Source organism: Miniopterus natalensis, chromosome 21, assembly GCF_054644295.1.
Source record: "Miniopterus natalensis isolate mMinNat1 chromosome 21, mMinNat1.hap1, whole genome shotgun sequence".
NCBI lineage: Eukaryota > Metazoa > Chordata > Mammalia > Chiroptera > Miniopteridae > Miniopterus > Miniopterus natalensis.
Genome location: NC_142101.1, coordinates 16,599,448 through 16,612,084, shown reverse-complemented (window position 1 = coordinate 16,612,084; position 12,637 = coordinate 16,599,448). Strand labels below are relative to the sequence as shown.

General features: G+C 48.1%; 1 protein-coding gene across 1 annotated transcript in view; it reads right to left on the bottom strand.

Annotated features, from left to right (window-relative positions):
* Nucleotides 1-12,637, bottom strand: part of USH2A (usherin) — a 301,382-nt gene that overhangs the window by 8,360 nt on the left and 280,385 nt on the right. Inside the window, exons 62-65 of the mRNA XM_087829032.1 lie at nucleotides 10,612-12,128; nucleotides 8,610-8,931; nucleotides 2,473-2,682; nucleotides 369-607 (exon numbers count right to left, since the gene is read on the bottom strand). Coding sequence (XP_087685158.1) covers nucleotides 369-607; nucleotides 2,473-2,682; nucleotides 8,610-8,931; nucleotides 10,612-12,128 — 2,288 coding nt within the window. The remainder of the gene's footprint in view (nucleotides 1-368; nucleotides 608-2,472; nucleotides 2,683-8,609; nucleotides 8,932-10,611; nucleotides 12,129-12,637) is intronic.

The window sequence follows — 12,637 nt, the reverse complement described above, 5'->3', positions numbered from 1 at the left end:
ATAAAATAAAATAAAATAAAAACATAAAAAAATCAGATAAGAAAATTATGACTTGGGCACGGAATTTACATCCCAGCGGAGGCTAGAGGATGGACAATTCAAGAACCACTGGGGGTGGGGAAGAGAAATCCTTCAATAAGTGCAAACGGGAGCCGCCTTTCCTGTGATGACGATTTTGTGGCTCTCCTGTCTCTCCTCCGCTGATATTACGATGGAAACACTTTCCAGGGAACATTACCGTTGGAACTGACAGTGTCCCATTTGCCACAGGTATCTGTTCAGCATGCAAGTCTTTCTAGGGGGGCAGCTGGGTGTGTCTGCGGGGAAGTCTTATCTTGGTAGATTGGTCCTTCAGGCTGGCCAGTTACCTCTGGATGACACCATTGGGGTAGAGCGGGGGGCTCCACTGGAAGGAGGCTGTCCTGGAGGCCAGCGCCTGGACCTGGGGGGAGGGCACCCCTGAGGGTGGGGCGGGGTGCGTCCGCAGCTCCGCCGTGGGCCCTTTGCTGCAGCAGTTGAAACAGGTGCAGGCCTCCACCCCGATGGAGTAGGAGGTGAAGGGCCGCAGGCCCTGCAGGGTCTGCTGGGTGGCCAGGCCTTCGGACAGCTGCGGGACAGAGAAGACGCGATGAGGCGTGCCCAGGCCTCAGGCCAGGGACCGATCTGCACCCTGTACCCCACTTCCCGTGACTAGAGCGCCACGCCAGGCAGTCTGGGGGACGCACCGAGGATGGAGCTAGTATTAACCCTCAAGGGATGACCGACTGACCCACTGCAGAGGCGCGACTCAAACAGGCAAAATGTCAGGATTTGACAGACAGAAGTGGGAGGCAACAGGACAGACATCACAAGGCACACGCTGTCCACCACCATAGGAAGATAATAGAGAATGGCACAAAACGCACAAAATACTGGTCAAACTCTGTGACCCTCAGAATGATGCCTTTAAAAAAATATAAAATCTGTATCTGAATTATACTCAAAGTCAACATTCACTAAAGTCCATAATCTGCCGTTGTTATTTGCATGTAATTTTTTGGGGTCAAAAGTCCCTCAAATTCATGTTAGAGTTGAGTATTTAAGAGCTTAAAATATATATATTTGATATCTTTCTATATTTTACATACTGCATATTTTATGTCTATTTAAGAGTTTGAGATTCCATCTTTTTCTCTGAGGGTGTTGGGTATATGAAATATCCTGGTCTTTTTCTCAATTATCCGTGTTGTATTATAAACCTTTCAGTTTATTTGGAGCAAATTTCTTTTTTTTTTTCCCCACTAAGTACTCTTTGGAACAGCAGCCTTCAGAACCTGGAAACTAATTTTCACGCCGACGTACACAACATACAATTAAGAAGAGCCATCTGTTATTGAGAAAACTGCATACAATGCACTCCAAATAGAAATTATTTTACTTTATTAATATCATCATTTTATAAGCATGGATAATCAAGGGTTGATTGTATTTACATCATCTATATTTATTGACTACGAAGCCCTGTAGAAAATATGCTAATGTCCCTTTAACATTCAATAGGAGACTTCCCTGGATCCGAGAGTTATCTTGTGAAATTGCGTGTCAGCACCTGGCACTCCGGCCTCTGAGGACCTCTCCACACTCGCCCAAATCATTCCCTAAACTGGTCTAAACGATGTATAATGTGATCCTGGGATCTGCACAATTTCCCTATGAGGTTTGTGAGCACCACATATTATAATTTATCCTTACGTAGGAGAAACTTAAGAGTGGCAGAGAAAAGACTTCCTCGCACTGGCTCTCATTCTCCCCATTTGAACAACGCAGGAGCTGGTCTCATTGATTAGTGACCCTTCCGGCCACTGGCTATGGGAAAGGTGATTTTCCACAATCCATCCCGTCTCCCCGATGGGCCCCAAACGTGTGGATATGCAAACCGTGGCTCTAGACCGAGCTGTTCTGCAGTCTCTTCCAAAAGTGCTAGAACTTTCTCAAACTCACCAAAAGAAACACTGAGCTTCCTGGTGCTATCAGAGATCTTCAAATGCCAAAAGGAGGATTCCAAGAACATTCTTTGCTCTATTTTTTTTTTTTTCATAGTAGCATTTACACCACCACCAATGGCCATCTGTCTGCCCCTGACCATAGACCACCACACCATTTAAGTGCTTGATGTGTGTTTTCTAACCGAATTAATTTGATTTTAGTATTCCTGAAGCATTAGGTTTCTCACAACCTTTGTGGAGTCTTTAATGACACCTTCAGCAATTCTCTCCCTGGGCATTGACATATTTTCGGCCTGTGTCCTACTGCCCATCCTTATTTCCTCTCATATGGATCACTGTGCCACTAAGTTCACCACTGGGCCACCAAGAACAGATAGATAAGAAAGAGCAGGGAGGAAAAAAATACAAGGCCATCATGGTTTACTTAAAAACAAATAGATAAATAAATCAGTCCCGGACTATCAGCTCAGGGCACCCCTCTACTCACCACTGTTTCCACCCCACCGGTGTTGTTCGAGAACAGCCTGTAGAGGCTGACAATGCCGTTGGGCTTCCCAGGGACGCTGATGTTGACCACGGCTTGAGTGGAAGATACCTCGTGGAACCTGGGGGCCCTGAGGCCTTCTGGGGGGGCGGGTCCGGTTCTACACTGCGTCCAGCTACTGGGGGCTTTCCCTGCTGAATTCACCGCCCAGACCTTCAAAGAGAAATCAAGACGACCGGTCAAAAGCAAGATAACCTCAGGCTGAAAACAAAGTTGGTGGCCCACAGCAACGGAACACCACGGAACGAGAGAGACTTTGATCCTGCAACTCTGTGATCACAAAGGCAATTGGGTCTTTCCTCGTTTTTTTGCCTTTGCCCGTGTGAACACAGAGGGGGCTGCTGGGGAGCCCTGATTTCAGAATGCAGCTGCTGATTTAAGCCTGATGGAAAACGGCTTGTCTCTGGGTGGAAGGTGGTGGGATTTTTGTCAGCTTCTGCAAACTGGACGGCTCTGCAGATGACTCAAAACTCAGCAATTCTTAAACACTGTCCCCACCGAATCTGCATGAAAATTAGATTTTCCTTTCATCAAGGAGGGAATAAACATATGGAAGGATGTATAATCTTATTTATCAAGAACTATTTGTATAATTAAACACGAATATCCTAAAAGGTTGCCTTGGGTCATCATTTGCATGAGTAAGTAATTTGTAGGATGTCAGGTACAATAGACAGAATAGATGGATGTGCGAGTGTATAGGGTTAAATTAGGCCCAATAACAGCCAACTACACAGTGATCAATCAGAATGATAGATCTAAGTGACAATACAAGAAGACTGCGTGTTTAGGAGTACCTGTATTCCTCAGAAAGCTCTCATCTTGTGCAGTCTAAGTTCAGGAAATTTTTCTCTCATTTGGTGTCTTCTTTCTTTATATCTATCTATCCATCCATCTCTCCATCCATCTATCCATCCACTCATCCATCCATCTATCCATCCACTCATCCATCCATCTATCCATCCACTTATCCATCCATCCATCCATCCATCCATCCATCCATCCATCCATCCATCCATCCATCCATCCAACCAACCAACCAACCAACCAACCAACCAACCAACCATCCACACTTGCCCTGAGCTTTTAAAGACACAGCTCGAGAATTCGTTTGAGTCTACAGTCCACACTTTGTAGGTGTGCAGTGTTAAAAAACCATGCAGAACTTTCAAAAACCTGAGCCATTTAGAAAAAACTGTAGGAGAATACCTTTCAGTGAGAGTTCAGTGTAGCTTTTGTTTTGCTTTTGCATCAATAATATTGTCAAGACAATAGACACTGGAGAGATTACTAGTTGTTAGGCCAACTCCTGTGACTGTTCCCATACATTTTTCGGAGGAGGTGGATTCCTTTGTAAAAGTAAAACTTCTGATGTTGAATTGCTCTTGGATGGCTGTCAGATGCAAATCCCCAGCCACTTGCTGATGGGAGTGCCAGAGCCCCATATTTAAAAGAGTAGGGCTTTGGTTGGTGATTTAAGGGCCTATAGAGTTTGGGAGGGGCTCACAATGGATGGGAAAAATATGGGGAAAGTGAAAATAGGTGTCAGGAAATAAAAACTCAGCAAGCTGTCCATTGATTCCTGAGCACCAGTGAGAGCGCAAAAGTGCGGGCACAACATGAAATAAGTATCATTCAGAGAAAGTGCTTAGCACAGGCCCAGCGTAACGCACGTGAACTTTGCTTTCCCTTCTGATGTAGATACAGGGGCGTGAAAACCACGAAGGCTTTTTAATGCTGGTGTTGGCTGAAAGGACTAAACCTCACACCTGCCTTCCTGAACCTTTACTGGGTGGAGTCCTTCCAAATGTGATTTTAACCCATGGTGTTTTCAAGATACCCTGGGTCTCAATATCATCATGTTTTGCTGTATCTCTATGGAAAGAGTCTCTTCTAAAAGCGAGGCAACAGGAAACCCCTCTCCCTTCCCTGGGAATGGATGAAGGAGCCAGTGTCTGTGTCTTTGACGGGAGACCTTCATAACATAGCGCTCTTTTTTTCCTAGGCTTTCTTTTTAGTATTCAATCAATTTGAGATCAAAATAGCACTCATCGAAATCAACACGCTTATGCAAAGCACATCAGCTATTTACATGAGCCGCTCTGAAAATGAAAGCAGTCGCCGAGGAGAGGAAGCCGGCTGAGATAATGAGCTTTACGGATTCTGCAAAACTTGAACCTCGAGGCAGCGTTTCTGTTATGCGCAACCCCCAGCAGAAATGGAGAAGAGAAACTGATATTTTCTCCGCCTCTCTCTGTTGCGGTAAAAGCCCTGTACTCGAAAGGTGCTGTGGATTTTTGAATCAGCTCAGCCAAACAGGAGATAAAGGAACTGGAGTGGAGTTCAGGGTTCAGGATAAACACGTGAACAGATGATTCTTATGATTTCTACTGAGAAATAGTGGCCTCAAGATTTGGGCCCACCTTCATAGGGTGGAGGGGAAAAAAGCAGAGATCTTGCGTGGGCAATGTTGAGCAATATGCCCGGATCTTTTCATTTCAACGAACCGATACAAAAATCAAGAAATGAAATATCTTATGAACAGATATAGAACTGCCTACTTTATCTATCTCCTATTCTGTTCCATTTTGCTCCATTCCATTCTATTCATCTATTCGTAATAATTTTATAAAAGAGAGAGACGGAGCAATGGCCCTGCAGAGGATGGGTGAAGAGGAGCCTTATGGGGGCTCCTGTTACTGCGCTGGTTACTCTCCTGCATTTCCACACTTCACTGTAAGCAGTTCTCATCTCAACGCCTGTCTCACTCAATGGTTCATAGCTTTCCAAAATAACATTCTTTGTGACTGATACTTTCCAAGTGTAGCCTTTGTACAAAGAGAAATTCTTAATGTAAATTTCTGAGGGATTCCTGGTGTGTTTTTTCTTCATCATATTATAGAAAACTATCTCCTTAATTGTAAAAAATATTTCCTTTGGCTGAAGAAACACTGCAAGTCTTGAGAAAGGCAAAGGAACATACTTCCTATACTATCAGAATCCAGCTGATGTCTCTCTGAGACCCTATTTGCTATCGTTTCCGTACAAAAATGGAATGCAGGAATGCCAAATTCAATCAGCGCACTTTCTCAAAAAAATCCCCTAAGCTGTTGACTCCTAATGTAAGTGGCAGTGACTGTCCTTGTTCTTGGGGCAATTTGAGATTCTGCTCTTTCTCCAGGCTGCTTATTATGAGTTAAATTATAACAGTTACTCTCGGAGAATTAAGATATGGAGGCATTTCTGAGGTCTTTGCAAGTTCTTCTGGGATACTCTCTAAGATGCTTCCATGTGGAATATGATCATTTAAAAAAATACATGTTTTTATTGATTTTCGAGAGAAAGGAAGGGAGAGATATATATAGAGAGAAACATTGATGAGAGAGAAACATCCATCAGCTGCCTCTTATTGGGGATCAAGCCCGCAACCAGGGCACATGCCCTGGCTGGACATCGAACTGGTGAACTCTTGGTTCATAGGTAGATGCTCAACCACTGAGCCACCCCGGCTGGGTGAACACAACAGCTTTTGATAAAATAAAAAGCATTCTGACAACACTGAGCACACAGCAATATCAAGCAGCACTAGGAGGCCACATCTTTGTTTATAAAAACTGGAGCACATAAATATGTTTCCCTGACAATTCACATCCTAAATAAAAATCCAACACCAACAGCCATGCCCATAATTAATAACTAGAGTAAATAGGTTGTGTGTTAACAGGCAAACAATTAAATTATTTGTTTCCTCCGGGCATGTAATGAGATTTTATCACATTCCCACGAGGGAGACAAGTAGATATTACAAAGGTCTTTCCAATACCTGTATTGGCGAAGGCCAACAGCTAACTCAATAGATTCGATCAAAATCCCCATCTCTTTCACTGCTCCTGATTTATGACTTTGGCTGTGGTGAGTCATCACTCATCGCAGTTTGCTCTCCAGTGCTCATAAATTATGCCTCATAAATAAAAAGATACAATCAACAAAATCATATCAATTCATCTACAACCTTGGAGTGTGTTTTCCCGGGGCACTCACACCCATGCCTTTTGAAAGGGGAGCCCCTCTTGGCTTTTGAATCAGTTTGAAGAGCAGTATGACAAGCTGGGCTTTGCCAGAATTGTGGTCAGAAAGGCTCATGGCTAAAAAGAGGAGGCAGGTATGTCTGAAATGACATAATGACAAGATTGTTTTATTTCATGAGCAGCCCTGCAGGCTAGCATCCTCAAGGGGTAACTAGCTGAAAAGCTCTGTGTAGCTACCTATTTAACTGTTTAACTATCTGATTTTTTTTTTTTCAGCATGCTGCCCAGATTATAATCCCAAACCGTTTATCTTCGCAGGGTCAGGGGTTCCTGTTCCTGATGGGGGTGGCCTGAAGAAGCTGGGGTTCAGCAGAATGATGACTGAACTTGGGGTCAGAAAGCCAACACCCGAGTTCTGACTCTGCTATTTTTTTTTTTGACCAGGTAACTTGCTCAATCTTTCAGCTTCCTGATTATACAGAAGAAAAAACACTACCTGCCTCATAGGACGATTTTGAGATTTACATGCAATACATTTTCTATACTTTTATGAAGAAATGAGTGGTAAATAAATACATTTATAAATATTTTATTAAGATTTTTGAGATCTCCCAAGTTGTATGTAAATGCAATTTGGAGCAACCGTGGAGTGAATTTTAAAAAACAGTCTTTGGAATCTGAATCTCAAGGTTCAGATTCGAGCTCATCCGCTCACCAACTATCTCCTTGGGCATGTTAACTGATCTTTCAAATCTTCAGATGTCTAAGGATTATTATTAGTAATAACCCTTATCTCAAGTGGTTGCTATGAGTTCATATGTGTAAAATTCTAACATAGTTCTTAGCACATAGCAAACACTAAATAAGTACAAATGACTATTGTATATTATTTGTGTAACAAGTTGGGAGAGCTTTGGAAGAGAGGGTGGGACTAAACAGCAACTCTGTCACCCCGGCTGCTATGAATCAACAACAGAAACCCCCCCACAGCATTCGGGGTTCAGCCCCTTCTCTCTGTGTGTCCTCGAGGGCTCCCCCATTCTAGAACTTTGAGGGTCAGAAGAAATGGAAGCCTGGTTTTTCACAAATGCTGCTTCTACATCGAAATCTGCTGACTGGATGGCATTCTCTATGCTGCCTAATCAATTAAAAATTTTCAAAAGCATCCCACAGTATAAGCAAAAGGAGACATTGAGTAATTCGATGGATTCTTCAGAGAAAAAAAAAAAATTATTTCCAGTTTTCATGACAAATATGCCTCCGGGCATCAAGGAGAGAACTGTGCAGTTTCCCAGATACTTAGAGGCATCTGAGTAATGATCGGACGCCATCAAGAGATAGGCAAATCGATTGACAAGATAAAGTCTCAACCATTTTCCTAGAGATTTCAGTTGAAGGCATCGGGTTTACGTAAACAGGTTAAAGCTTTTTGTTTCCACCTATAGATATGTTTCCTTCATACAAAGACATTTATTTTGAATTTAATGGAAATGTACCATTAGTCCAAGTATCTAAGTGGATCCTCTCTTAAGCCTTCAGGATTACTTAGTGTTTTATCAATAATCGTAGAGTAGCGAGCCGCCGTTAGCCAGGGGGTCCTCTACCAGAAAGGGTTCTCCTGGGGAAGGCCCTGTCACAAGCTGGGTGACGACACTGAGCAGCAGGGCCAATCTGGGGAGCGGGGGGTCATGCTGGGTCCACTCTGCACCCACTCCCCGCCCTGCTGTGTCCCATGAGGCCTGTCTGCAGAGTTCAGCTCTGACTCCTCCTGCTCCCCATTTTTGGCACCCGATCAATGACCCTCTCATCACTGATGTTTCTCTCTCTCTCCCTCTCCCTTCCTCTTTCTGAAATCGATAAAAACATATTAAAAAACACAAAGACAATGAAGAAGGGAAAAGAATGTGGCCTTCCCTCCCTCATTTACTGCTTAAAAGTTACTCAAAGATATTATTAAGCTCCTCCAGCCCCTCGTTTCTTTAAGCGATTTTCAGCTGCAAGCACGCTTGCCAGGCAGGCCCCGACGTGCGGGCGCTGGTGCGGGCTTCTTACCTGGTACTCATACTCCGTGAAGGGCGCGAGCTCGGAATCCGTGAAAGAGCCCGCACTGCCATTATAGGCGAGCACCGCGCTGGGCGGGCCGGGCCGAGCTGCCGTCTGCCTTCTGTACAATTCATAGTATAAAACGTGGCCGTTTGGCCGAAGCGGGCCTGTCCACCAAAGGGAGACGGTGGGCTGGAAGCCTCCGGGGGCCACCCGCACCTCCAGGTGGGGGGGGGGCTGCATCGCAGGGGCGGCCTCGGGGGTCTGCACGGAGGCCCAGTCGCTGGACGCGCAGCCCAGCGGGGCGCAGGCTTGAATTCGTGCTTCATACCTTCAGGACACAAGGCAGAGATGACCTGTTATCGGCAAAATAGGCTTGCATCGGAAGAATCTTAAAAATATCAAGGGTTCTGATAAAAAGGCAAGTTTAGTTCATATTTATTCTTATCGCGAGCCGACCCTTTTAAAAAGTAACATAGTCGTGCGGCTGGTGTGGCTCAGTTGGTCGAGCACTGTCCTGGGCAACTAGAGGTCAGCGGTTCGATTCCCCATCAAGGGCACATGCCTGGGTTGCAGCCTCGATCCCCAGTAGGGGGCGTGCAGGAGGCAGCCAATTGATGTTCCTCTCTCTCTCCCTCTCCCTTCCTCTCTCTTGAAAATCGATTAAAAACAAATTTAAAACACAAGCAACAAAGTCACGTTTCCATAGAAGGTTTAGAACACCTGAAATACCTCCTGTCTTTCCAAAATAAAGACTCTCGCTTGTCCGGAAAGGGGCGGACACAGTTCTTCCCTGAACAGGAGTGTGTGGGACAAAGAAACGTCCAAGACTCTCTCCAGCGTGCAGATCCTTTCCGTCTGCAGAGTTACTGCGCGTGGTGCTGACGAAGGCGGATCTTGGGGAATCTGAGCCAGCTTCCAGCAGTCCCGGGCTCTCCCTGGCTCTGCCGCCGGAGCTCCAGGACTCCCCGGGCATGTCCCCAGGTCTTGAAGGAACACCCAGGAGCTATGGCCTCCCTGGTAATAAATCCCCTCACCTGATACCTGACATTTCACAACAGGCTCCCTTACAACACACCGAGACCTTTCGGGGCCAAAGTTAACCCAGCCGCACACTAGATGATCCATCACGGAGACACCTTATCAGCACCCCGTTAAACTCAACCAATCAATTACGTTTTGCCTCCCAGCCGGTCTCCCGCCACTTGGCAGGGTCTCTGCATAGCAGGGGCTGTCCCCTTCCAAGAAAAGGGCCTTTTGTGAGCCGTGAGTGCCGACGGCTGCAAATGGGGGTGTTCTGCCTCTGCTCCCTGCCCCACAGATTGCATGGCACCCCTAACTTTCCCTCCAGCATCTTACCTTTCCCTTTATTTATTTTTTTTTGGGGAGAGGGGGCTGGCTTTTTTCTCTCCTGTTTCCCGCCTTCCACATTTCCTCCTCTAATCACTGCTGTTTCCCTTTCCCCTTTTTAGGCCACTTGACTCTCCCCCTGTGATGTCCTTCGTTCTGTCTCTGTCCCTCTTTCTTTCCCTTCCCTCTCATGCCCGTCGCTCCCGTGATGGGCCACCAGGTTAGGGGGTGAGCAAATCCACCGCTGTGTCCAGATGTGACTTCTGAGCGATTCTCTGAAGTCAGCTTTGATTTCCCACAGCTGGATTATTTGTTTTCCGAATCATCTGGGGTAGTTTTAAAATTTCCGGGCCCGATTCCTGCTGCCACTCAGGGACCCCCAGTCTCCTCCTTCCTACTGACCCGGTGGGGGGGCGGTACCCCCAGGAACACACACTCACCCACAGTGTTCACTAAACATTAAACTGCTGGGGAAAAGCCAAAACTACGAGAATCCCATCTTCATACAGAAGTGACCTTCTGGCTTAAGTTTTCAAGCCGTTTACATCTTCAGTGACTGTGGACACTGAAGAGACATCTCTCTAGGTTTTATTAGATAAATCTAATTTTTTTTCCCCCAGCCCAGCTTGCTCTCGACAGACCTACAGGGTGAGCTGCCCACCTGTGAGACGGCTCCAGCTGGTCTACCCTGAACGCGCGGGTCCCAAACGATCGGTGACTTGCATTCACGGGCACGACTTGCGTTTCCCTCTCGAGCAGCCCACGGACGAAGAGGGTGTAGTTGACGATCGGGCCACTTGTCCTCACCGGCGGGTCCCAGCTCACTAAGATCTCCCGAGGACCACTGGCCTGTACTGTCGGAGGCTCCATCCCCGAAGGCGCCGAGGGGCTGGTTCGATCTTTGACGACGGGGCTCGAAATCCCACCCTGGCTGTTGGTGGCAGTCACCGCGTAGCCGTACTCCGCCCCGGGCCTGAGGGTGAAGTCCTGGTATCGAGTTTCCAGGCCGGTGTAGACGATGGTGCCGTCCCTCCTGACTTCGTAACTTCTGATCTGGCCATTGGGGTTTCTGGGAGGCGTCCAGGTGATTTCTATGGATTCGGAGCCCGTGACTTGCAGCTTTGGAGGGTCCATGTCCTGGGGCGGGGCCTCCAGGGTCCAGGCAGATTGGGACACGCTGGCTGTACAGCCCCCGTTCGTACAGGCCACTAGGGAGAAGCTGTACTGAGTATAGGGCTGCAGGTGGGGGACCAGCAGGGACAGGTTCTGCCCGGCAAGGTACTCCTGACCCTGACACCTCAGTAAATATTTAGTGATCTTTCCGTTCTGTGCTGATGGTGGCGACCAAGACGCGTTGATCCGAGTGGCACCGACGGCCTGAAGGGCTGGCGGGCCGACCCCCGCCGGAGCGGCCTCGGGGGTGGTGGTGCTGGTGGGTTTGCTGGTGTGGCAGCCCCCGCGTGTGCAGGCTGTGACCCCGTAGCTGTACGTGGAGAAGGGAAGCACGTCCGGGTCCGTATAGTTGAAAGTCTGGGCGTCAAAGCTGAAAGGATGGGGCACCCCGTTCCTGTGAAGCCGGTAGGACCGAATGACCCCGTTAGGCTGTTCTGGAGGGACCCAGGCGATCAGCAGCTTTGGGGGATCCACAGATATGTAGGTGATCACGGGCGGGGAGAGGCCCTCTGGGGGCGCCGGCATCGTCCTCGCCGAGGTCCATGAGCTGCGGGTGTGGCCCGCGGAATTCCACGCGTGGATTTTATACTCGCACGGGGTCCACGGCTGCAGGCCGGTGTCGTTATACACAAACGCACGCCTCTCGGCCTCGTGCTCTGTGAAAACCACCTTCTCATCGGCCCAGGCGGCCTGGATCCCCCGCGCTTTGCCCTTGGAGCACCTTCGGATCACTTCATAGCCAATGATCTTCCCGTTTGGCTGAGCCGGCTCGGACCAGGCCAGCTCCACGCGGGTGGGCCCCACGGACTGGACCGCGGGAGGCGGCTGGGAGCGGGGCGGGGCCTCCTGGGTCCGCACAGGCTGGGGCGCCGAGTGGGCACAGCCCGCCCGGGTGCAGGCCTCCAGGGTCAGCGTGTAGACGGTGAAGGGCTCCAGGCGGCGGAACAGAAACCGGCGGCTCAGGCCCGTGTACTCCAGGCGCCCGGCGCTGAAGATGCTGTATGTCTGCAGCAAGGAGGGAAGCAAAGGGCAGGTGACTTGAGCGTCTGGCTTCTCGGTGCTGCCACCTCGTCCCTTTTAACCTCTCCCCGCCGCCAGCCCTCATCTTCGTGACCCTAATCCAGAAAGAACAGCCCAATATTAATTCTGGGGGTGTGACGTGTAAGCCCAGAGAGGGACGGACAATGTATTTCTCAGCCTTCACAGCTCCCACTCTGCTGCAAGCCACCATCAACTCTACCCCGAATTCTTTTTTTTTTTTATAAATTCTCACCGGAGGATATTTTTTCCGTTGCTTTTTGAGAGAGAGTGAAAGCGGGGTGGGGGGTTGGAGAGAAACACTGATGATGTGAGAGAGACACATCGATGGGTTGCCTTCTGCATGCACCTGACCAGGGCCAGGGATCAAGCCTGCAACCGAGGTACCTGCCCTTGGGAATTGAACCCGGGACCCTTCAGTTTGTGGGCCGGATGCTCTAACCACTGAGCCAAACCGGCCAGGGCAAACCTTGAAT